The sequence below is a fragment of the Engystomops pustulosus genome, chromosome 4, assembly GCF_040894005.1.
Source record: "Engystomops pustulosus chromosome 4, aEngPut4.maternal, whole genome shotgun sequence".
Classification (NCBI taxonomy): domain Eukaryota; kingdom Metazoa; phylum Chordata; class Amphibia; order Anura; family Leptodactylidae; genus Engystomops; species Engystomops pustulosus.
Genome location: NC_092414.1, coordinates 54,174,613 through 54,201,661, shown reverse-complemented (window position 1 = coordinate 54,201,661; position 27,049 = coordinate 54,174,613). Strand labels below are relative to the sequence as shown.

The 27,049-nt window shown below is 39.9% G+C and overlaps 1 protein-coding gene across 1 annotated transcript in view; it reads left to right on the top strand.

Moving 5' to 3' along the window:
* The window catches only part of WWC1 (WW and C2 domain containing 1), a 116,113-nt gene extending 89,732 nt beyond the window's left edge, over window positions 1-26,381 (top strand). Inside the window, exons 10-23 of the mRNA XM_072145956.1 lie at window positions 636-725; window positions 2,626-3,143; window positions 3,638-3,731; window positions 4,129-4,206; window positions 6,111-6,197; window positions 7,535-7,727; window positions 10,867-11,016; window positions 12,254-12,345; window positions 13,236-13,365; window positions 16,326-16,490; window positions 16,784-16,876; window positions 23,392-23,622; window positions 24,400-24,521; window positions 25,594-26,381. Of these exons, the coding sequence (XP_072002057.1) occupies window positions 636-725; window positions 2,626-3,143; window positions 3,638-3,731; window positions 4,129-4,206; window positions 6,111-6,197; window positions 7,535-7,727; window positions 10,867-11,016; window positions 12,254-12,345; window positions 13,236-13,365; window positions 16,326-16,490; window positions 16,784-16,876; window positions 23,392-23,622; window positions 24,400-24,521; window positions 25,594-25,660 (2,110 nt within the window). The 3' untranslated portion in view covers window positions 25,661-26,381. The remainder of the gene's footprint in view (window positions 1-635; window positions 726-2,625; window positions 3,144-3,637; window positions 3,732-4,128; window positions 4,207-6,110; window positions 6,198-7,534; window positions 7,728-10,866; window positions 11,017-12,253; window positions 12,346-13,235; window positions 13,366-16,325; window positions 16,491-16,783; window positions 16,877-23,391; window positions 23,623-24,399; window positions 24,522-25,593) is intronic.
* Window positions 26,382-27,049: the final 668 nt, after the last annotated feature.

Genomic DNA, 27,049 nt, shown 5'->3' with positions numbered 1-27,049 from the left:
GTATGTTAGTGTCTATAAGCACTTAGATTATCCCTGAAGCTAGATAAGCCTGATAAATGGAGAAGGAAGTATTTTCACTTGATTTAATGATTTGATGACACTGTTTCTTATACAGGCAGTCCCCGGGTAACATACAAGATAGGGTCTGTAGGTTTGTTCTTAAGTTGAATTTGTATGTAACTGCATATTTTATCATTGTAATCCCAGCCAGAACTTTTTTGGTCTCTGTGACAATTGGATTTTAAAGATGTTGGGTTGTCATAAGTGTCAATATTAACAATAAAGCTTCATTACAGACACATTTGATTACTGTTACAGCTGATCATTGTAGCCTAGGACTAAAGTACAATAGATTACCAATATCCAGAGGTCCGTTTGTAACTAGGGGACGTATGTAAGTCGAGTGTTCTTAAGTAGGGGACTGCCTGTATATGTTCCGGACAAGTTTGTTATCTCCTCAAATATACTAACACTACTCTCAGACTGTCATGTGTAGTAAACTAAACTAATAAAAAAGCGTCAACGTACTGTACATGTATACAAGGTCAAGTATTAATATTTAATTCTTACTATACCGCTGGGGGCCCATGATGCCAATGCATAATAGAGTTTAATGCTTTTCTTTAATATTTTAGATTGAAGATGAGCAGTAAAAGAAACCAGTTGGTCAGGGAGTTAGAAGAGACAACAAGGTTAATTGCATCACTGCATTCACAATTGAAAAGGTATGTATTAAACAACATGGTTATTCTTATATGGTGCACTAATAATCACTATACATTAGGTGTAATGCTTGAATGACACAACTGTGTTGACCTAGTCATATGTCATACAGTATTCTGATCATAATGAGTAACATTAATCAGCCCACGGAGTATATGAGAATATTTTCTGAGCATTTAAAGGGAACCTGTCACTAGGAGACCCATGTTTAGCACTCCCCCAGTTCCCACAGACCATAGTACATAACCTGCCAAAGTGTTTTTGTATAAAAAAAATAGGTTTTACAGAAAAAAAGATATGTTATATTGTACCTTTCATTAGCATCTGCTGTGTGACTAGGAACTCGGCCCCTAGGAGTGGTTGGAAAGGAGCAGTTTCTCCCCACCCTTGGGAAACTGCTCCTCCATGTGTCCTTTTCAAATATATGAATAACCCCACTCACTCGGGATTGGCTGTAGAGGAGCATGGGGCGTCGCTAAGCCAAGTGAGGGGTGTTTTCATATAATTGAAAAGGACACATGGAGGAGCAGTTTCCCAAGGGTGGGGGGGCCCCTGAGGGCCTCTGCGCATAACCAACCATAGATTGGTGGTAAATGTGTCACCACGTAGTTTCCGCCATGATAAACCTACCAAATGCAATGCATATAAGATTTCAAACACAAATTCTCCACATATTATCACCACTCTAACTAAACACAGGGTCAGAGTTCTTCACCTAACTAATGTCCCTTTGCTTTGGATTTCTTGGATTTCAAGATTCTATTCCTGATAAGATAAGGAACAAAATTGTACTTGTACTCTGAACCTCCGCTTTCTTATAGATTTGGGGTATTCCAGGAATATGAACATATGATACAAAAACCCATAATGCTATAAATAAATGAATACAGGCAGTCCCCGGGTTACGTACAAGATAGGTTCCAAAGGTTTGTGCTTAAGTTGAATTTGTATGTAAGTTGAAACTGTATATTTTATAATTGTAGATCGAAAACATTTTTTGGCCCCAGAGTTTATTTTTTTTTTTGCTGTGATTGGACCAAGGAATAGAAATAAAGCTTTATTAGACATCTTACAGCTGATCATTGCAGTCTGGGACTATAATAAAACATCCAGAAAGCTTCACCAGAGGTCACAGTGGCAGAGGCGTCCGTCTTTAACTAGGGGTTGTCTGTAAGTCAATTGTTTTAAAGTAGGGGACCACCTTTACAACAAAAATCAATGTTATTAATCACAAAACTGAGTTTAGGCAGTTTGTTTTTATGATTCACAAAATGTTATGGCCTCTCCAATGTAGGCGGAGTTATCTCCAAGATGGCCACCATCTACAACTACAATTTCCATGATCCATCAGATCTCAGTAACGGCTCCTCCCTATTACGCTCTGCTCCCAGTGATAATGTAACAGACTGTCCTGCTCTGTTACCATAGTAATGATGTGTAACTGCCATCACTGCACAGGGCTCCACTGAAATGACATCTCACAATACAGGCCATACTGGATGCACTGCAACCAACTACAACCAAACATAGTGATGATCACATGACCTGCCCAGGCATGTAATATGGACATGACCTGCCCAGGCATGTGATGTCGGCATGTGATCAGCAGCCATCTTCTGTCCTGTGCCTGCTTCACATGGAAAAAGTTACAGGATTGATTAAAGGGCCAGTAATATTTTTATTCTCCATTATAGTGTACATTCACAAAATTTTTCTGCTTAGGGAAGCAAAATTTTAAAGAACAATTAATTTACATATTAGCTTGTATTTTCATGACCCATTTGAATATGAATTATGCTTATTCCTGGAATACCCCTTTAACCAGTTGTCTATTTTGTATCTAATTAGAAAGTTTATATGTTGCATTCAAGATAATATATTTTATCTATTTCATGTTTTCAGTCTCTCAACTAGCACTCAGTCACTTTCATCGGGCAGCAGCCCTGGATCCTTAGCATCCAGCATGGGCTCTCTAGTGACCTCAAGTCAGGATTCGTCTACATCTGCAAGTTGTACAGATTTGTATTACGAACAGTTAGAGCAGTTAGACATGGAATACCAGAACAACATGGACTTTATGCTTCAGGAAGGAGCATCTGGATTCCGACCTTCTGGTTGCATCACAACCATCCATGAAAATGAAGTGGTAAAATCTCAGAAGTCTGATTCAACAAATCGTGTCCAGGCCTTGAGGTCTTTGACTGGTACTCCTAAATCTCTGACATCATTGTCACCCAGGTCCTCACTTTCTTCGCCATCTCCTCCTTGTTCCCCTCTAGTAACAGACCCTCTTTTAACGGGAGATGCTTTCTTAAGCAATATGGACTTTGATGAATTTGAACTAAGCAACCATTTCTCAGAACTTGGCCTCTCTTCTGATAACTATCTACATGAAATAGAAGGCAAAGCTGTTCGACCAGGTAAAATAGGGCTTCAAAAGTTCTTTGCACATAGCAAATTACTATAAAGGCATTGTTGGGGAAGAGAATGGTAAAATGTCTTAACTAACATAATTGAAAATATGCCGTTTAAAACCAGATGAAGGGTTAATGATTGTAATAATAATTCCTTCATTTACATAGCACACACAGCAGCGTTGCACAGATATTGCCAAGCCAGTCCCTGTCCCCAATGGGGCTCACAATCTAATCAACCCAACAGTATGTTTTGGAGTGTGGGAGGAAACTGGAGGACCCAGAGGAAACCCACACAAACTCTGTGGGCCACTCTTTCACATTAGTTGCCACTGCCTTAAAGGGGTTGTCCGAGAGTTACACAAAAATTAGGAGCTGGGCTGGGGGGTCTTAAAAAAAAAATTAAACATGTACAAACGGTCAAGGATCAGAAGGACAGCGGGAGCCACGGAGGAGTGTTTATTTCACTGATTCTTGTGTATATCTTTGGATATGTCTAGGTTGCCTTCCAGTATCGGGTTTGAAAGTTTCGGCAGCTATATCTGATGAGTCCGTTGCTGGAGATAGTGGTGTCTATGAGGCAGCTACACAGAGGTAATTCATACATTTAAAAATAGGCTTTTTAATCTTTTTCAGGATATGGATACATGTTTCTGTCTATTACTTGCCCAGTGTAAGGGTCTGTGACTGATATTTATTCAAGTCTTATGTGATTCCATGAATACATACATTTTATCATTTAAAAGATGTCTACACGGCACAGCTTAAAAACTCCGGCCTCTTAGTAAATCTTAAAGGTCGGTCCCCTGCATTTCCCTGATTTCCGCCAGGTTTGACTTTTTTAGACCAGTGAAACCTGGTCTAAAAATCGGGAGCAGTCTCTACCATTTTCTGGTGGAGACTTTAGTAAATCCGGAGGGCTGGACGTTTCCTGTTTAGTCCTTACTCTCATTGTATGTGGTAAATGTAAACATTTTTGTTGGTGTTTTAGGCAGATACTTGATAATACAGAGTGTGATGGTGAAGATCTAGAGAGCCTTGGTACAGCCCGGATCAAGATTGGGATGAAGTAAGGATAAACTTGTGTTCACCTCTTTCCAGTAATAAAGCCTTCCTGCAGTGTTTTCCATTGCTTTTCATTACCACTGTACCTTTTTTTTTGCTTTTTCTACTGGTATCTGGCAGTTTCAGTTTTTATTTTAAAACTATGAAGGGTTAAAGGGATATTTTGGTTACAATAAGCTTTCTTCTTTCCATAAAATAGGGGATAATTGCTTATTAGTGGACTTCCCATAATTGGGGCTCTCACAGATCAAGAGAATGGGGGTCTGTTGTACCCCAAATGAATGAAGTGTAAGGTCAAGAATGCACACTTATGCTCCATCTACTGTTTATGCCACTGATTCCTGTAAATAATGTTCCTGTATCTCTTATCATTTATATATTACAGTAAGAAAACTATAATAATTTACAGATCGTTAAACAAATCAAAAAAGCAAAAGTTTTCCTCAAAAATTATGAGCAGGGCACTAAATCACAGTTTTCATGGTGTGTGCCTTGCATGGCATGATTTATACTGTGTCAGGAGTTCTGCTCCCAAAACATGGTGGGTAGCACATGCCAAATCATCTTATTAAATCAAGCCACTCTGTGTAGGGATAAAAGTTTTTTAAAATTTTCTATTAAAGGGGGATTTATCCTACACGCATTTCTGCTGTGTAAACACATCTTAAGGATGCATTCACACGAACGTGTGATTTCTCCAGTCCTGCATTTCTGTGCCTTATGAGACCTTATATAGGTGATGTTTTTCATCTTTATGCAGTATGTATTTAACCTGTATTTATACGTCCCCATAGACGTCTAAGGGCATAGGGAACTGAAATACGGGAGAAAATAGGACATGCACTATATCTTTATACAGCTAGTATACGGTATGGTGTTAAGAACGGCAAAAGATATGGTTGGAACATGTTGTCCATTGACATGTTGGCCGTATGGAACCTGTAAGAAAGCGGTACGATACGGGTAGGCCATTTTCATATGGTCGTGAGCTTTCTTCCTTCCTTGGACCTTTCCAGGAAGTAAAACTTTTCATCCTGCTTGACTTCACACAGGTGCTGTGCCCTGCATAGCTACAACTTGTACATTACAATATAAGCTGTAGCCCAAACGCTTAAGCCGGGCCAGCATTTACAGCAAGAACCTATGAGGCACATTTACTAAAAAACACTGAAAACTGCAATACATGCAGTTTGCCTGTGTAGTGTGCAGAGGGCACCAAATTCATGAATTGTGGCACCCGTTTTTCATGAATCTGGCATTTCTTGCGCTGCCCCAACATTATTTGGTGCACCTTTAACATTTGGTTTATGACACACTTCTGTCAGACTTGATAGAAGTGCATTATAAATGCGGCGCACGGTCCAGATGTGCACCAGTATGCCCATTTGGGCTGTGTGAAGAACAGTGCAGCCGCGACAGAGAGGGTCACCTGCGACACATTTGTGGCGCGGGCACTTTATAAATACATGTGCAGGCAGTTTGCACATAAAAGAATGTGCAAAGTCAGACAAAAAACTGGTGCAAGGACCTTAGTAAATCTGGGCCAGGGCTTGTTATACAATCCTGTCGGACTCTGCCTAAACATCTTGTGATCTGAATGTGCAGCGGAACGCCCCTTTATGTCAGTGCAGCCGCGACACTCGGACATTTTTCAAATACATGTTCAAGCGGTTTGCACTAAAAATAATGTGCAAAGTCATTATTAACAGTGAAGCGGTACCTTTTTGTTAGAAGGGACCCTCAACAATGAGCTGGTCACAAACTAAAATTTTAAGGGAAACCTGATAAATTGATGGCAGTATTAGAGTTGGATTTGTTTGGTTGAATGAACATTTTTTCCTTCTTCACTTTATTTGAGCTTGAAATGTATAAATTATTATGAAATTCTTTTCTTTTTTTCTTCTTCAGGTATGATGAAAAGAACAGACAGTTTGCTATATTTATTGTGCAGCTTGATAACACAGCCGCTTTGCTACTACAACAGAACCAGAAAGTGTAAGTATGACAAATTCTTTAAAGTCAGACATTTTCAAGCTTAAATTGTCTAATGACAGTCAAGAACGTGAGAAAGTATTGCAGGTGTGTACCATAAATGACAGCTCCCTCTTCAATGTAGCCTCCCATCACTGTGCAAGACATAGTTTACTGCTTAATCAGATTCCTGTTCTATTTGCATTTTAATGTTATATAATAATTACAAGTTTCTGAACACATCATACGCAGGGACGTGCCCTGACACAAATGTTTATGGTGTAGATGTAAAACAACCACCTTGATGGTGATGAAACAGTGCGTTAGACCCGTGTTATACCTCCCATGAAATCTTCCTATATTCTGTTTGATCTGTTTATTAGACTATGCTGCTATGCCTCTCATGCTAATCTTCTTTATAATAAAATTCTAATTGTATATGTATACTTTCTCCAAAGCAGCCTTTCTTCTAAATTACATTAGTAAGTACCACCAAGGCAATGACCCAACTATGTGTAACGCAATTTTAGGACCCCCGAGAGCTGGGTGTACAAGTTTTTCTGATCCAGGGCCACAGTATCAAACTATAACACTCCAAGGAACCACAACAAAACTTAGAGTAGTATTCTTATATGAGTCATTTAAAGGGAACCTGGCAGTAGACTTTCAGTCCCTAAACCACCAGCGTGCCTTGCTGCAGTTGCGGGCCCCAGACTTTTTATGGTAATGGTGTTTGTGGCTGCATTAAGAAATAATTGTGTTTTCAGTACCCCCAAACCTAGTGATTGGTTCCCTTTAAGGCATGCAGGCAACACAAATGTATGAAATGGAGAATAGGTGGAGAAGAGATCTGCACAACTGAAAAGTAATTTCTCTGTCGCTCAGGAATACCAAATACACATGAAAAATGTACGCCCCCCTACTTATTATCCCGCCCGCTTATCGCTGAAAGACGATATATATGCTCATTAGCATATTTTATAAAGTACTTTTTTCATGTATATGGCTCTACCGGAACTAAATAAAACAGTATCCTGCTGCAAGGGCAGGTCATGTGCCGTGTGGTGAGGACAGTCTACCATCAATCTGATGGTAGATCTCCTTTAGGGTCCAGATTTTAAGGAATTTGTCAGGAATATGGTTTCTGTAACATTTTTGTTTATTTGTTCAATCCTGAAGAAAGACCTGGTATAGGATAGAAATAAGCTGTTGCTATATAAAGGTTTTGTAATGTATCCAGTGGGCTGCTTAGAAGGGATTTTCTCTTTGCTTGCTGATTTGATAGACAGAGTACTGTATGTACACCTTGTTCTGCAGAAAACTATGAAAAATTAACTCTTCTTCCCTACTTCCTTTTGAAGTTACATCCGTATTGCTGTTCTTCCATGCTCTGAAAGCACAAGCTGTTTATTCCGGACGAGAACTGTGGAAGTATCAGACAGCCTGATGTACAGCGAGATGTTTTTGGTGCCAGTATCTCATGCAACTTTACGTCAAAAAACACTGAGAATTGATGTCTGCATATTACAGAGCAAACATCGAGAAGAATGTCTGGTAATTGATTTATTTCTCTCTTATAATATATTGGATATCCACAATATTCTGTAGGGCACAAGCCACTCACCGTTATCTCAGGTGGCATTGACTCACTTAAAAAGTAAAAAGCTGACTGAGGTTATCTTATAGTAATACTTTTATCGATGAACCATAAAAATCATATCTGCAAGCTTTTAGAAAGGTTCCCTCATCGGGATTTTCATTGCTGCACTTTCGAGGGAGAAGAGGAAGCTGAGGGGATCGTCTGAGGTGAGTACTGGGTTTAATTTCATGAATAAGGGGAGGCTGCTGGAGTTTTCACTATTGAAGAGAGGCTGCTTGACATTTTATGAATGTGGAGAAGCTTCAGGACATTTCATGAATAAGAGAGGTTGCTGGGCTGGGAGGCTGCTTGAAATTTAATTAGTTAAGGGGAAGCCACTGGACATTTCATGAATGAGGGGAGACCGCTGAATATTTCATCATTTAGAGGAGGCTGCTGGACATTTCTTGTATGAGAGGAAGTTGCTGGACATTTCATAAATGAGGGGAGACTGATGAACATTTCATGAATTAGGGGAGGCTAATGGACATTTATTGTGGGAAGTATGCCAAAACATTTTCCAAGGTGACTCCTTTTGCTACCTTGAAAGGTAGCCCCCTTATACCAAGTATGACCTATAAGAAGTCTAAAGATATGGTGTGGGATTAAGCCAAACCAGTCTAGAAGGAACAGACTCCCAACTGTAGACAGCACTGTTTCGACCTGTTTGGGTCTCCTCAGTACAGTGTAGGGAACTGGGTTGGCTGTGTGAGAGGCTATTGACTAGGGTCAGACAGTAGGTGTTCTCCTCATGGAGAGATTATCAATTAAGGCCACCTTAAAGGCATGTGGGACTTAAAGCCATAGATGCTCCACTAGGGATTTCTGGGACTTCTTGTAGGTCATACTTGATGTTAAGGGGGCTGACTTTCAAGGTAGCAAAAGGAGGTATTGTTTTCCATTTAACACCTTAGAAAATGTATTTGCATTCTTCACAGAATTCCCTAGTGGAGCATCTATGGCTTTAAGTCTCCACTCACCTTTAAGGTAGCTTTAATTGGCAATCTCTCCATGAGGAGAACACCTACTGTCTGACCTTCGTCAATAGCCTCTCACACAGCCAATCCAGTTCTCTACACTGTACTGAGGAGACCCAACCAGTTTGAAACAGTGATTTGCAATATCAGATAAAACTGCAAAGAAAAACTAAAAAGAGTACTTTCCTTTTTTTTTTTTTTTTTTATTCTACTAGCCGCATCAATAAAAAAATATAACTTTGAAGCTGAATGTTTTACATTTCGGTGCAAAAATGTGAACTGTGTCAAGTACATGGCAAAGCTTAGTTTGTATTTAGGTCATATTTTGCCTTCTTAAAGATGAGTTCAGTTGTGAAGGGTTTAGCTTTTTTGTGGTATTTTTGCTCCTTTTAAACATTGCAAGTTTCTTAAGGCAACATATAGCATTGTGCATTGATATCAGGGAAGTAACTGGATCAAACAACTGTGAGCATGAATGCTGCCAAGGGCTCAGTCACCCTGTGAATATTGCTTACCATGAAGTAAATGTTACTTATCCAGGCACGTTTCATCAGCTCTCATGTTTCTTTCCATCAAAGCACTAAGATGAAAGATGAAATTCTTATCTTTAATATGATACCAAAACGATGGTTCTAGGTGCTATAAAAACGAACAGTGACTTTTCTCAGCTCATTAGAGTTTTTTACTTTTTAGCCAATTTTTTAAAACATAAATGGGCTTGTTCTACAATTAAAGAGAAGGCTACACTAACTAAGGGTGCTGGTAGTTTAGTGGTGAAATTGTAGCTTTGAGTACATTACAGTAGAACAGTGGTGGAGAACCTATGACATGGGTGCCAGGGGTGGCACTGAGAGTCCTCTCTGCGTGCACTCAGACATTCATCCCAGCACTGTCAGGCAGTCAGACAGCCTAGTTTTAAAGTGCTACATACTGGGTTGTCTGAGACTGGAGGAGTGAGGAGGTGTGGACAGAGCTGGATTAACATTGGAGCTCCTGCTCTGGGCCCCATGCTTGTTCCTTTTCAGGGGACTCAGGAGGGAAGTAACGATGATAATCTGAATTTTGCCTCCTTCTTTCTACTGTATTTGTGTCCTCTGGATGCCAATACCATCGGAAACTGAAACAGAGCAGGGAAAAATAAGTTCCTGCTTACATTGCTGTGTTGGCACTATGCATAAAATATGGGTTTTGCTTGTAGTTTGGACACTCGGCCTCTAAAAGGTTCCCCATGACTGTCCTAGAATTTCACTTATTAATGCAATTTAGGTTGGCTCTGTAGTTAATCCATAGTTAAAGTGGAGTCTAAGATTAAAAAAAATACACAAAAAACCCTAAAATATACCATACCAGGAAAGGGGGAAAAGAATCAAAAATAAAAAACTTTTAAGACCACCAGAATAATATCTTTTCATGATGTATTATTATATGCTACTATATTGGTACACATAAGCATATATCCCGCACGTACATTCACTCACATACACGCAGACACAAATATTGTATCAACCTTCAAGATTCTTTTTTGATGCTCCTGTTTTGATACAATGAGGGTAAATTGTTTGTGATCGCTTTGTCACATAAAATAGCAAAGGGAGCTCCTAAGGACCATTGTGATGAGCAGAAGCACATCTTCTGTGGGGGCTGCGTTGGCCTTCAGATAGGAAGTTCAAACAACGACTTTGATATTTATAGTGCGATGCATAATACATGTCCTTTTAATTGGGTGTCTTTTTATCTCTGGTGTTGAAAAGTACAGATTGGTTCCACGGTTGCCATGGCTACAGCGTGATGTCTTTTCATGCTTTGTCACATTTTGTACACAGCAGCCAGAATGCATGGCTTAACTTTCAGGACTTTCTCATGCATTGATGCTGTGGCAATGGCTCAGAGCAGGATCAGATGTAAAATCCTGCAGGTTTACGGAAAATATTTGCATTCTCTGCAGAATAAAAATGTACCAAAAAATTGTTTCAACTCTGATTAACCAAGTTTCACATTTCATGCCCCAGTATTTGTAGTGTCCCCCACCCCCCACATCTAGATAAGGGGTAACCTTTATTCTTGCTGTTTTCTGCAGGCAGGAGCCCAGATCAGCCTGGCCGACGTCTGTAGATCTGGAGAGAAAGAAGTCCGGTGGTACAATCTCCTGAGCTACCGACACTTGAAGAAGCAAAAGACAAATAAACAAAACAACACTTGCCCTGAAGATAAAGAGGACGAAAACCCTGTAAGAAAGTTTTGTGTTATATTTACACTTTATATTATAATTATTATCATTATTGCAGATGAATAGTGTAAGCAGGAACTTGGTAAAAATAAAGAATACACTGTCCCCTTCAATCTACTTTTGTAGTGTATTTAGTCCATATGTACAGTAGATGTAGATTACAAAAAATGATTTACTGTAAAGTTTTCTGTGGAATCTGCAACAATAAAACCATGCATGCGTTTTTTATGGCCTACATGCAAATGTATACAGAAACTGTGCAAACCTATCCTAATATTAACCGTTCAGTCCTTGGATCCCTGTGTAAACCTATCCTAATATTAACCGTTCAGTCCATGGATCCCTGTGGGAACGTTACAATATAAAGCTGTATAAAATAACATAGATTAAGCTTAAAACCACATTTGCATGACCTCTGCAGTGCAGCTTCCATGTAACTGTGGTGACTAGCTAAAATAACACATAGCTGTATGTTGGACATGGGATTCTTCATTAACCACTTGACAACAAGTCCACATAAATTAACAGACTGTGAGCCCCCATCATATACCCTTGACAAAGAATAGCCTAAGGCAGTGATGGCGAACCTTTTACAGACTGAGTGCCCAAGCTACAACTAAAATCCACTTATATTTACCGTGAAGTGCCAACATGGCATTTTAAGGAGTAACCTGTTCTTCTCAATTTTCAATCGTATCAACCCCCTGAGGCCACCAATACAGTTGAAAGAAGGGCAAATGCAGACCCTCATTGTAGCTTCTTTCTGGGATCTCTCTGTAGAATGAGAATGGTGGGTCCAGCAGGAGGACCTCCAAAGACATTGCAGTTCTGTCAACAGCCTCTCACTTTTCCCGCAGTTACAAACAGCCAATGAAATGTCTCTTTAAAACAGTATCTCTTAAGTTGCCTGAGAAAGCAGGATTTGGTCCTTTATGGTGAACTCTGTCCTGAAGGGTTGGTCTGAGTGCCCACAGAAATGGCTCTGAGTGCCACCTCTGGCACCCGTGCCATAGGTTCGCCACCACTGGCCTAAGGCTATATTCACACGACCGTATGGGTGATGTATATATGGTCAACATACACACGCCCTATCTCTACCCAGAATACGGTGCCATGTGCCATACATCACTATGTAGAAATTATCACTTGTCCCACAGATAACAAGCCCTCATACAACTCTTTATACTGAGGGGAGTCAAAAACCAAATCACATATTTATAATGTTGTCTTTCTTCAGGTATCTAATCTTTTGGTACAGACTGCTGCAGAACTTGAGGATGTGGAAAAACTTGAAGACATTGGACAATATGAAGATAAAGATATTATGTGGTAAGCAGGAAAAATGATTGCTCCTACATCAGTTACTGCAACACTAGAGCTTTAAATGTAATTTCCTTAGCTTGCTTTGAATACCATAGCCGATTTGGGGTGTCTAGTTAGTCCATCATACATGCCTCATACCATAAATTGGCGTACCCTTGCAACTACTGACATTGGAATGGTGTTCACGGCAGGGGTGTGCATACAGTAATAATAATAATTCTTTATTTATATAGCGCCTACAGATTACGCAGCGCTGCACAAAGCATGACAAATTCGGTCCCTGTCCCCATGGGGCTCACAATCTAAACAACCGAACAGTATGTTTTGGAGTGTGGGAGGAAACTGGACTACCCGGAGGAAACCCACGCAAACACAGAGAGAACATACAAACTCTTTGCAGATGTTGACCTGGGTGGTATTCAAACCCAGGACCCCAGCGCTGCAAGGCAAAAGTGCTACTCACTCAGCCACCATGCTGCATAAGTGTATGATCCCTTGTAGGAAAGGGGAGGTCACATTAAGTCCTGAGTCCTGCTGCCAACAGGTCAAGTTACCTGGGGCTCCCATGGATGTTTACACGGATAACTACAACATAGTTGACCTGATTAGAGCCCCCCTTTTTTAAATGTTTCATAGATAAGTGCAGTAAATATGTTGTCATTTGTCAGTCACAACAAATGTTAGACACATTGTGATATAAAACACATTGAGCTCTTCACATGAAATATGAGCATCTTCCATTGTTTAGGTAAATGTTACTGGAAATCCTAAATTGAGAAATTGCTCCATCTTCTGGTAAAATAGTAAAGCTACAGTTCACTGGTGCCTCGTATATATATTTTTGGAATATGCAGCGTAGATATATTCTTATACACAATACTATTAATCACATTAAGGCATGAAGAGTCCGACGCTATGCAGGATGAAGAAGCTGCTACAGACAATGAAGAAGATGGTGAATGTGATGACAATGTGCAGAGTGAACAAGAAGACTCCGAATTAGCACCTGAGTCAGACCCCATCAAGGTGAGCGGGAGTTGCTGTGTATTGATAAGTGTTAGCAAGATGTGACATTGGGGCTCATTTTCTAAGGATCCGTGGATCGCATTTTCGTCGGGCTTCCCGCCGATTTTCGTTTTGCGCGAATTGCCCCGGGATTTTGGCGCACGCGATCGGATTTTGTTGCATCAGCAATTGCTTGCGACAGAAATCGGAGGGCGTGCCATCAGACAACCCGACGGATTCGGACAACGCGTTGGATTTAACATTTAGAATTGTGTCGCAAGACAAGAACTTACAAGCACCGGGAAGAAGGAGGTGAACTCCGGCGGACCTCGGCGCAGAAGTGACGGATGCAGGAACTCGGGCACACGATCTTAGTGAATCGCGGCAGACCCGCATCCTCGTCAGACAGCGCACGGTGGGATCACGACAGGACCGGGTAAGTAAATCTGCCCCATTGTGAATGTGTTATTGATGTCCTGCCTAAGGCGCTGCTACCTTGTTTAGCAATGTTTTGCCCTGGTGCTAATCAAGTTTACAGTTTAATTGAATTCATCAAGTAGTTTGATTGTCCAGACTGTTGTATCCATGAAGAGAATATGAGCCTAAATACATACTTCCTATCTAGCTTTTCCTGTATCATAATTCAATTTCTTTTTTATTTTATATAGATTATTTTTCTTTTGTTATCAGTGAGCTGTTTGGTTGTATTACAAGTTCCATATCTAATATGTCTAGTGAGAATGTACTATATACTGCTCTTTTTCTTGTATCACTGTTTTGAGAGAAATTTACGAAAGTCTTAACTGGCTGGTATTCCCAATCAGAATACTCTCCTATATAAAGCTAGTTAAAGGGGTTTGCCCATGAAAGAAAGTTCTCAAATTTTAATCCCCTACTGATGTCTACCCAATAAATATCACCCCCTTTCTTTACGCTTTTACTCAATTTTTATTGCTGTTTCACTCCTATCACTCAGTGATAGTCATTGAAAAGTTCCAGAGTGTGGCCGGGGACTCTAAGCAGACACTTTATTATTCAGCTGTGTACTGACAATGTGCTTAGATTATTAGGGAAGAGGGTTTATCTACACTTTTACTTAGCTTCTGAACATTCTACTAGTATCCAGGGTCAGACTGGAGTACAGACTGGAGTAAAGTCTAAGAACACCATTGTAGATTTAAAGGAGGTTCGGAATTTTATATATACAACCCCCATTTTATATATACCTTCACGCTGCTTTCATTTGGGCTGTAGGGGAAAAAAAATTATCACGTCCTCCACCTCTCTTCCTACTGTAGTGCAACAGTGTAGTCATGACAGACTGCAACAGAATATGCGGCTGCATGATGATGTCATCACGCTCCGCACATCTGGGGTCAGAGTGGGACATGAGCCGGAAAGTCTCCGGCTGTGTCACACTGAGTAACAATCACTTTGGCATCTTAAAGATGCCAATGTCATTGGAAATTGGCTGTGCTATATGTATGTCAAGCAGCTGCGTCTAGCTATTATCTCAGTCAGGGGCCCACAATTGGGACCGTGGCCCCTGCAATAGCTCAAGGCCCACCAATGGATCCCCCCGTCCACCTGTTGCCATTCCGACCCTGCTAGTATCTGACACATAGCAAAAGAGAGAAGAGACGGAGCAAAGATGAGAGATGATGAGAGCCATGAGATGGATATTTCACACAATGATATATTCCAGCTCTGCTGTCTTACCTATAACACACACAGTTAGCTTTGCTATGCCTCCCACTCCCCTAGGATAAAAACCTTATCTGTCTGTAGCTTGTAGAGTAAGAGAACTGCAGTATGCAGGCAAGAGAAGCTATTCATGAGAAGAATCTAACCATAGTCAGAAGTTTTACGGTCGGTTCTAGGGACAGCCAAAATTGTAAGCATCAAGACTAATAGAGACAGGTTGGAATTATATTTGTGAAATGCTGTATTTTTGTTAATAACAGTGAATAAGAGAATCTGTTATTTTGTTAGCATGAATATATTTAAGAGTCTTGTTTTTGTGCAAATACCCTTTTAATAAAGCAGAGTTCTGATTGTGTACATGTTTTTGTGGTTTGGCTATTAGTATTATGTTGTATTGTGAAATGCACTGTATTTTCTAGGGCAGTGATTTTCAACCTTTTTTGAGCCGCGGCACACTTTTTATACTTAGAAAATCCTGGGGCACACCACCAACCAAAATAGCACAAAATGACACTAAAACAGTCATATTATACATATAGTTAATAATATAGATTCTAAATTTATGAAACCTGGGCCTGTTTCGATAAACACAAAAGGGATATCCTGGCAGGAATGGTGGAAAGACACACACGAAGCTCTTCCTCAACAGTTCTCAGTTTCTCCCTGTTTTTAGTATATGGTGCTGATTATTTTGTGGCTCATATACTGCAAAATAAAGGGGTACAATGAGAAGTACTATGGCCATGAGGCCAGAGGACAAGTGCCAGCTCATATACTCAGCATATGAGCTGGTACTTGTAGTACTCCAGCCTCATGACTATAGTATTTCTCATCTTACATTTCTCATTGTTATATGCAGTATACTGCTGGAGTACTAAAAGTACCAGTTCATATGCTGAGTATTCTGACAACAGTTCATATACTCAGGCAAAAGCTCATATAGTCAGCATTATTGGTGGGCATTACCTTGGCGGTGGGCAAATGCGGGAGTCTCTCCACTCTTAGGATGATGCGCCGGCCTTGGTGGCGTCATTTTGTCGCACGAGGTTCAAAGCTTGCACATGTGTTATTGTACACGTCTCCTACATTGTAACAAAAACACAGGGGGCACCATAGTTTGGGGAAATTTCCCCGCGGCACACCTGACCATGTGTCGCGGCACACTAGTGTGCCACGGCACACAGGTTGAAAATCACTGTTCTAGGGTATAAATGGATAACTCTTCTACTCAACACTTATTGCTTGGTAAAAATCTTCAATGTATTATAAATTTGTAGGTTGATAAAGAAACCAACACAGAAGGAGTTCCTAATTCCGTCACTGTTGTTCGCCCAAAAGACAAGAGAGCAACCAATCAAATACAAGCACAATTTATAAGAGGCAGCACCATCATCCGCTCCAAGACCTTCTCCCCTGGGCCTCAGAGTCAATACATCTGCCGTGTAAGAAAAAGAGAGGTTTTAGAGAATGGTATAATCTGTACTGTAATAATTTATGTAAAATTGCTTTATTTCTGAAGCACAAACAGTTGGTGGGGATATGTAGCATATGTTCATTAGTATGTGTGGCACAATATTTTCCACCCGTGGTTGGAATCTCAAAGGGCCATTTAATGTGTACATGCTAATTCATGGTGATTAGATCCTAATCTACAGAGACTTGTCTTAATGTCTTGTGGGAGCTCCAATCTGTCTTGATAATGACCATTTTTCTTTTCCTTTTGTTATTTTTCTAGTTGAACCGCAGTGATAGCGATAGCTCAACACTCTCTAAAAAGCCGCCTTTTGTAAGAAATGCTATGGAGAGACGCAGCATGCGTGTGAAAAGGGTATGTTTATCATTTCTCTCATCATTAATGGAACCTCAAGTTACATGGTTAATTATTTCTTGGACACCCATTGTGACTGGAGACCAAAAGGCTATGGAAAATTAGTAATTGTACAAAAGCTGTCAAAGTGTCATTAAAAAAATAGAAACTTTAAAATGCGCATGCACATGTATTTATGTCAGCGCCAGTTTTGTGTTGCGGCTGCACTGTGACCAACAAGACAGAAAAACTGTGCCCCTAAAGGGGGGTGTTAGTGCTTGGTTGGACCGTGCACCACAATTCTGCAGCATGAACAAAGTGCACCTAAAAAACCAAAATGGTGCATACAAACAGAGCAGTGCATGGGCACCAGATACATGAAGACTGCCCACCACAATTCAGGAATCAGGCACACCCTGCACACGACACAGCTTCATAAAAGTACGGTTAATATGGTACAATGTGCATGTAGCATACGGTACAGATAAAGAGTAGTGAATGTAGATCAGGTACATATTATATACATACTGTAGCACAGGCAGGTGAGAGTGTTACACATATAATACAGATACAGAGTAGTGAATGTAGATCAGGTAGATATTATATACATACTGTAGTACAGGCAGGTGACAGTGTTACAGATATAATACAGATAAAGAGTAGTGAATGTAGATCAGGTAGATATTATATACATACTGTAGTACAGGTGAATGACAGTGTTACACTTATAGTACAGATAAAGAGTAGTGAATGTAGTTCAGGTAGATATCATATACATACTGTAGTACAGGCAGATGACAGTGTTACAGATATAATATAGTACAGATAAAGAGTAGTGAATGAATGTAGTTCAGGTAGATATTATGTAAATACTGTAGTACAGGTGAATGACAGTGTTACACATATAGTACAGATAAAGAGTAGTGAATGAATGTAGTTCAGGTAGATATTATATACATACTGTAGCACAGGCGGGTGACAATGTTACACATATAGTACAGATAAAGAGTAGTGAATGAATGTAGTTCAGGTAGATATTATATAAATACTGTAGTACAGGCGGGTGACAGTGTTACAGATATAATATAGTACAGATAAAGAGTAGTGAATGTAGTTCAGGTAGATATTATATACATACTGTAGTACAGGTGAATGACAGTGTTACATTGTATAGTACAGATAAAGAGTAGTGAATGTAGTTCAGGTAGATATTATATACATACTGTAGTACAGGCGGGTGACAGTGTTACATCGTATAGTACAGATAAAGAGTAGTGAATGTAGTTCAGGTAGATATTATATACATACTGTAGTACAGGTGAATGACATAGTACAGATAAAGAGTAGTGAATGAATGTAGTTCAGGTAGATATTATATACATACTGTAGTACAGGTGAATGACATAGTACAGATAAAGAGTAGTGAATGTAGTTCAGGTAGATATTATATAAATACTGTAGTACAGGTGAATGACAGTGTTACACATATAGTACAGATAAAGAGTAGTGAATGTAGATCAGGTAGATATTATATACATACTGTAGTACAGGTGAATGACAGTGTTACACATATAGTACAGATAAAGAGTAGTGAATGTAGATCAGGTAGATATTATATACATACTGTAGCACAGGCGGGTGACAGTGTTACACATATAGTACAGATAAAGAGTAGTGAATGTAGATCAGGTAGATATTATATACATACTGTAGTACAGGCAGGTGACAGTGTTACAGATATAATATAGTACAGATACAGAGTAGTGAATGTAGATCAGGTAGATATTATATACATACTGCAGCACAGGCGGGTGACAATGTTACACATATAGTACAGATAAAGAGTAGTGAATGTAGATCAGGTAGATATTATATACATACTGTAGCACAGGCGGGTGACAATGTTACACATATAGTACAGATAAGGAGTAGTAAATGTAGTTCAGGTAGATATTATATGAAACGGCAACAAAAAAAGAGAAGACTACTTGACGCCCATGAAGGCTGGTTCACACTCTGGGGTCAGAAAACAGACGTCTATACTGGCATTGTTGTGGCACTGGGATGACCTCTGTGTTAGACAGAACTTTCCAAAAGGCTTTGGCTGCAGTAATCTCCTTCCAGTTTGTAAGAAAAAGACTCCAGGGCTAAGCATATGGGGAGTTATGAAAAAATGGAGATATCCACTGCACTGCCTTGACAAAATGGACCAAGGTACAAATGACATTCAATTATTTTAAAATAGATTTGGAACTTCGTTTCGAGAGCGGAGCACATGTTACTAGAGTTGAAGCTATAAAAGGTGCTTAGTGCTCTAAAGAGGCTCTTTAAATTGTGGTGCTAGCACTGCCATGCACGGTGCACTCTCAAAACGCGTAGGTCCAAATTCATTTCTATCAATAAGACGAGGTAAATATTATGTACATAGTGTAGCAAAGGTGGATAACAGTAAAGTGTATTACATGTAGTTCAGGTACATAGTATTGTAGCACTAATAATAATAATTTATTTATATAGCGCACACAGATTATGCAGCGCTGCACAGAGTTTGCCAAATTGGTCCCTGTCCCCAATGGGGCTCACAATCTAAACAGCTTACCAGTATGTTTTGGAGTGTGGGAGAAAACCGGAGGACCCGGAGGAAACCCACACAAACACAGAGAGACCATACAAACTCTTTGCAGATGTTGACCTGGATGGGATTTGAACCCAGGATCCAACACTGTAAGACTGAAAGGGAACAGTAGAATACCAGCAGTGCAGCAAGAGAGCAGCACATTACATGTAGTACAGATCTATTTGATAATAGTTATTCCCATAAAATCCCACACCTCGCTGCTCTCCCCTGACTTCTGCTGTTAAGAGCTGGTTAGATACTGTACACACAATATTACAATTTCACAAAGAATTGCAGTATGAGTCAGCGGAGTTTCACTTTTTAATCATAATATGCTTCTTTTATTCTGATTCTTCTATCTTTGCTGCCGGTGTCAGATTTGTTCCTGTCATCCCTTACAAGCAGGAGGCAGGGTATAGCTATGTGAATCCTAGAATATAAGATAGATTTATAAGTGGGCATTACGTTTAATATGAGGATATTTGAGACACCAAACAAACATTCTAAGCTTTTCCAAAACATTTCTTTTTTTTGCCTGCCTCTCCTATTGTCCCATCCTGTAGGTAGACTGTGTAGATGCCAAGTGGTCCTTTTCTTTACTAAATGGTTTACTGGTGACTATTTCTCTACAGCTTCCTAAAGGTTAATTTTGGTTATATTATTTTGTTAGACACAGACAGCAGTGGGAATTTTGGAAGGCTTTTGGCTCTGTATTAGTAGAGTGATTCCTCAAGCATATCAGCCCCCTAGGAGTATGTCATAAATAATTCATCATGTCTTGTCTTAAAACTTTATGATAAAATAGAAAACGGGAGCAGGCTCACAGCTGCATATTTATTAATGTTCAAGGAGGTTAACACAATACTTTTTTTGCACAATAGACAAAAACAAATATCAGACAGAAACTGTGATGCATTTAGGACAAGGGCATCCACTTGGCGTAGGTCCCAGTGCTATAGTCATCTCCCCATATTAGATTGCCTGTCACTGCTTTCTTATGTTTAGCCAGAAACACTGAAGCGTGAATGGTTTGGATAAAGGGAATGAGGATGGCACCTGTGGCTAGTGTTTTGGGTGGCATATTCAGTATACCGTGACAGTACATATACGTGTTAGGTGGTCTGAGACTGTAAGTAAGACTGAATGGCCCTGGGCATTGATCAAGTACTGTATTGGGGAACAAAGCTGGTTAATCTTTCCGTTAATATGCTAATTAAGAACCGTATTAAAGTCAAAAAGTCAATCTGTCTAATGGAAGTGTGAATTGTAGGTAGCATGTTATAGAGCAGGAATGTACACCATGGGTATATATAAATGAAAAGAAGTAGAAAGCTTAAAGGGAACCTGTCACCAGGGACCTCATTTTCAATAACGACAGGCTGCAGAAGCCCATTACACCAGCAGTGCCTTTTCTAAGCATTTGCATTACAATATAATTGACTGTTATAACTTACCTTGCTCCCTGACAAAATCCTGGGGTAGTCACAGGGGCTGGGCTTTGGTTTGGATGCATTTCAAAAAACAACATGTGCCTTGTCTGTGTTTTTACACATGGGCTTTTACAATCTGTCTTTAGTGAAAATGAGGTCCCTGGTGACAGGTTCCCTTTAACTTTCATAGGCCCGTAGCATCAGCATTTTGAGATTGGGAACTACATGGAACAATGTCTTATTAAATTAGCAAGATTCATTGGTTACACCATATAGTTCAATCATGAATATCTATGTATAAATGCAGATTCATCCACCAAAACTGTAAAAGATGTTTCTAACTAATCTTCATATGTTAGTAAGTTAGAAGCTACAGAAATATACACGTGCAGCTGAGCATGCAAGTCTTTATAATAGGGAAGCCACTTATCTTTATTGGGATAGATAGCTCCCTGATTGACATGTGCAGCTGACATTACTCCAAAACTGCAGTGTGCACTGAGTCATATCTGTAATCTGTATATACCAATAAACAAAAGCTACAAGACCGAATGGGTAACTGCTAACCTAGTAATGTAAAATAACAATAGTGCAGTGTGCAATATAAGATACAAGAATACTCCAGTAAGTCAATTATTCAGTTTTGCCTTCCTGCTCAGTCCTATGTTGTTAGGTTCACAAGTAATGGGATGTCTGATAATGTCATAAATCATCATTTGGATGACCACGTTGGTGGCTGACCTTGGATTTAGGGCATCAGGTGACTTGTGTCTGTCATATGCTCTTGTATAGGACTTTTCTATACCCATCACATAAAGAGAGGCAGCATTAACTATGTCAACAGAAGTTATGCCTCATCTGGCAGGATATTACTTATATGAACTTTGGGTGACATTTCTGAATTGCTCAGATCTTGTCACTTGTACGTCTTTTCATCTTACAAATTATCTTCTAGCAATCGAGCTCCAATCCAAGACAGTTCACCTTTTTGATCAGCGACTTTAAAGCTTAGCGCGCCTGGTAAATTACAGGTGGACGCATTATTCATTTATGTGGTAGTGAAAGTTAAAACAGCAGAATAGAAGAAAAAGGGTTTTTTTTTCTCTCCTGTCATGGGATTACTACTTCAAATAATAACTTTGCATTCATGAGAACATTGCTTTTAATTCAATATTTAAAGAGAATCTACAGTCAAATAAGAAAGAATAATAACAATACCCAAAGGGGAAGTGACAGTCTTGGGATTTCCTTTGTATTACTGTTTAGCCGGTAGTAAAGAGAATTCTAAAAACAAAAAAGGCAGTTTGGACATGGACAACTTGTACTAATGAAAATTTTAGGCATGTATTTATAAATGGATTATGTCTCTAACTGTATTAAAGGGAACCTGTCACCGGGGACCTCATTTTCACTAAAGACAGGTTACAGAAGCCCATCACACCTGCATTGCAAATATGCCTTTCTGTCTTCTCTAAGCATTTGCATTAAAGTGTAATTGTGTGTTTTAACTAACCTCACACCCTGACAGAATGCTCTGTGTAGTCCCAGGAGTTGGGCTTTGGTTTGGATGCATTTCAAAAAACAACACATGACAGGAGGAAAAAAAAATGTAAAAGAACATAGTGCATGTCCTATTTTTTCATGTCTTTCCGTTCCGTACGGCCCATAGAAGTCTATTGGAACGTATAAAATATGCGCTGCATATGTTTGTTCACCGTATACAGCTATATACGTGCAGTATCCAGGGAGACCAGAAGCAGTGGGAGGTGCATTCCAGCCATCATTTGCCAGTTCACTGTATTTAATACGGATACGGAACGGATACAGTGCCCTACATAGTCATATTGGTGAAAAACGACTTGTATTTACAGCCAAAATACAGCTGTATATACAGAACAGGAAAAAACATAAGGTCGTATGCATTAGGCTTAACAGCGACTTAGACTACATTCACACGATGTGGGCCGGGGAGAGGAGGAGGGGTTTAGAGCTGTTGACTGCTGCTCACCCCCTCCCCTCTCCATACTGATATATAGGTCCTATCTTTCACCCGTCTATGGAACGGTACGGCGCTGCACGTGTGCTGTCCTGTACCGCTCCCATACGGCGCTGTGAGCCCATTGCCGTCTAGGACAGACGTATATACGGTGTATGTACGTCGGCTGTATATACATCCCCCATACGGCAGTGTAAATGTAGCCTTACTGGTAGTAGAAAAAGGAATCAGTCTGGTAGGATACTGAAGGCACACCTCTGCTTTGCATATATTGACTCTACGCTATGCTGTTTAATATGTTTAACTTTCCATTTTCTTTATAACCTCACTTTCTATTTTTACACTTTACCCTGCTAATCTGACGTTTTCAACTTGGAAAGTATAGACCAGGGCCATGCATCTCCCCAGAGCTTTCCAGTGTCAGCATTAGCAAATCAGGATCCTCTGGCTGTTAGCATTGAGCAGAGATTCACAATAAACTCTATTGTTTCAGCCGTCCATGAAGTCCTCTGGCAGAGACCGTGTAATTCGCACATCTCTGGACCTGGAATTAGATCTGCAGGCTTCAAGGACGTGGCATAATCAGCTAACTCAAGAGATTGCTGTACTAAGAGAGCTGAAAGAACAGCTAGAGCAAGCCAAACGTCAAGGTGAAAATGAGCTGCCTCAGCGGGTGAAGGATGATGACAGGTTTAAGCTCCTGCTCAGACAAGTGGAGAAACAGGTAAGTAATAGCGGCTCTTCTGATTCCCTTCCCTCCGAGATTCTGACAATCAGACACTTACAGCAGCAGTGGGTACTGCTCTGAACTTTCCTTTGTTTCACTTATCTGTACTGGGGCCTCTGTAGATGTCTGACTACATCGATTTTACTTCTGGGAGTCCAGTGTTTCAGTGTAACCTCAGAAGGCATGAAGTTGTTATCTGTAATAGCTGCTATATTCAGTATGTCAGTGGCTGTCATCTTGAATAAAGAACCACAGGCATGGGCTTATATAGGTTATCATATATTGATTGGCACTGAGCGGCATTCACTGGCAGGGCAAATTAAAAGCCACAAAGTAGAGCCCCGCGCTGAGGAACATGCTTCTATCCAGAAAGACTTTTATATTCAATGATAGATGTGTAGTGCAACACTAAAACCCTCAAAGAAGAGAGCAAACACAGGTTGTTCTGCCAGGAAACATGTTATTTGTCATCTAGAATATATCATACAATTAAAAACTTAAAATGTCCTGAATCCATCAAGAGGTTGTCCAAAGATTCCACATTTTCCCCTATTCAATGTCAGAGATAGCCAAACAGTGTGGTCCCAACCGCACTCCTAGTCTCATTATAATTGGGGGTCCCCAAGTGATCATCATGTCTGTGGAAGAACAACCACTTGAAACTTGGAATATATATATACTAAATGAACTTCCATATGTACTTTCCAAATAATATTCTTTTGACACATAGTTTTAGTTCGTTCATTCATTTGATTTCATTTTTCAACTGAACAGGTTAAAAAAATAGAACATAAATATGAGATGCAAGCTGACAGGATGATGAAGGCGGCAGCTAAAGATGTGCACAGGCTACGTGGGCAGAGCTGCAAGGAGCCACTGGAAGTCCAGTCTTTCAGGTGAGTATTACTGTACGATACTTCTCAGCAGTCAGCTCCCCCACAGGATAACTAGAAAACTAGAAAAAATTGTCATCATTGCATTTATACAATTTTCCCCCACAGCAAAGTATTTGTGGCAATTTAGCAAGTTATACCCCATCCTCAAAAAATGGGTTAACAAACTGAATGCTGAGGGTCCGACTGCCTACTAAGAATTTTCCCCCCAGCTATGGGATAGGACACAGGTCCTGTTACAGGGTCAACTCCAGGTTTCAAGAGGCCACTGGCGACAGAGCCTCAGTGGGCCCCTTTGCAGTGAATTCAGAGGGCGGCATCTCCTGTTCCCTAAAATATTCCCTAGTTTATCATACCATACAGCCCCCTCATGGTCATTTTATATAAAGCCTCCCTCACCCCCTATGGATTCATTAGATACAGCCCCACTCATCCCCATGGATTCCTTATATAGAACCCAATGTGCCCCCCCCCCCACCTAGCAGCTCTGGGTCCCGGCACTTGCCCTGTGCTGGTGCCGGCCCTGTCCTGTTATCACTAATGGGTGGAGAAACAGGTTGGGTATACATCCTACCACCATAGTTGTGGAGTTTCGAAAATTGCTAAGCACAGCCCTCAGATATCTTCTTGACACTCCCAAACTATTGAATGTAGAGGCATGGTTCTCCATCTCCATCCATTAGTGAGAACAGGACACCATTTCTCCAGATTGCTGGGGCTCCAGTGATCGGTAGTTGGACCGTCACTGATTACAAAACCAGGACCCCTTGTGCATAGCAGATATCATGCAAACTTGATACAATCCCTTTAATTTTCATACCAATTGTATACACCCCAAAAATAACATAGAATTCATCTTTTATTATAATAAAGTAATAACTGAATGGGAAAATTAATTGCACACATTAATGTAGCTTACTGGGACATACATATTAATGGCCCTTCCCTAGAAGTTGCCATTGGTACTCATTGGCATGGGACTGACGACTGGCACCACAGCCAGCCAGCATTGCTGCATTATAATCACAATGACTTTATAAAATTGTAAACTGTAAATATTTATGTTCCTTTCTAGAGAGAAAATGGCATTTTTTACCCGGCCAAGAATAAACATCCCATCTCTAGCTGCAGATGATGTTTAATACTCACCATAAAAGTATTTGCTATTCTGTTCTGAGCGCCGCTGCAGTAGACAAGAGAGCAGTGTGGTGCACTAGCCGAATGTTATGTGGTGTTATGAAGGTACAGGAGTTCTCAGTCACTGTTATCGGATACACCTTCAGTGTTGCAAAGAGGAATATTCTACTGACACTGACAGGGTTAACAAGTTGGGGCAGGCAGTATATACATATTTTTTTAAAAGGTTGCTACAAAACCAGCATTAATGTTCCCTGTTTGTAAAGCTTGTAAAATAAGAATGATATTTTGGGGGAAGAAGTTTAAATATCATTTGTTCTGTCATGAATATGTGACTTTTGTACAGGTACATACTAGAGGTTTTACTGCAATAAAATTAAATTAATGAAACCTTATTGAAAGTTATAAATATATATATATTTACATGAGCCGTTAGTAAGTAGATAATGTGAATATTCAAATCAGATTTATCCCAATAAAGTATTTTGTACCAGATATCTCCAGGACCTATGAAGATCATTACATGCTCTGTTTTGGTTTTACCACTTTATTTTTAGGAACCTTCATACACTGAGGGTAATAATAGTAAAAAAAATAATAAATTGCAAATCAAATCTCAGTTTGTACCTAAAATTGGTCTCACTATAGCGTAACAAGATACTCACTGAACGTTCATGCACAAGGTCAAAATTATGTTTTTTAATAAAATCCTTCATCAAGCTTTAATTGTCTTTTTGTCTTTGGTGTGTGTGTAGGTTACAAAACGGTAATCACATGAAATGTTAGATCACAGTGGAAGGAAGAGGTTTTCCCACTTACCTCTTATCAGGGGCTTTAAAGGCTGGGTACACTTTTTCCATTCCATTCATTGTATCCATATGGAGACTTAACTCATTTTACCAACACGAATGCATCAAAAATGATTAACTATATTTATAGTTTATTTTTCTACAGGAATCTAGTACCAAGTTTTTATAGATTTCTATTGCTAATAAGTGTCCTTAGCCTTTAAAATGCCCCTAATGCTCTATGTGAGTGATTGGTTCTGTACATTCTAGAAGTCCCATGAAGGATAATGGACACTAAGGGATCTTTGGGGCACCTGCAGACCCCCTATTCTGTAATTGCTATGTGTCCCACTAATCAAGTAATCTCTATCCATAATGGGAAATGCATTGAGATTTTTAAACCTGATGGGGCACATTTACTGAGGGACGTGTGCCAGTTTTCTATTGGACTTTGTATGTTCTTGCACAGGTATTTGAGAAGTGTCTGCGCTACATTTGTGTCACTTGTGACCCTTTTTTGGCACAGGGGCACTAGGCAACATGCAACACAAATTTCTGCACTGAAGGGGGTGTTCCAGTGCTCAGTCGGAATTGTGTTGCAAACTC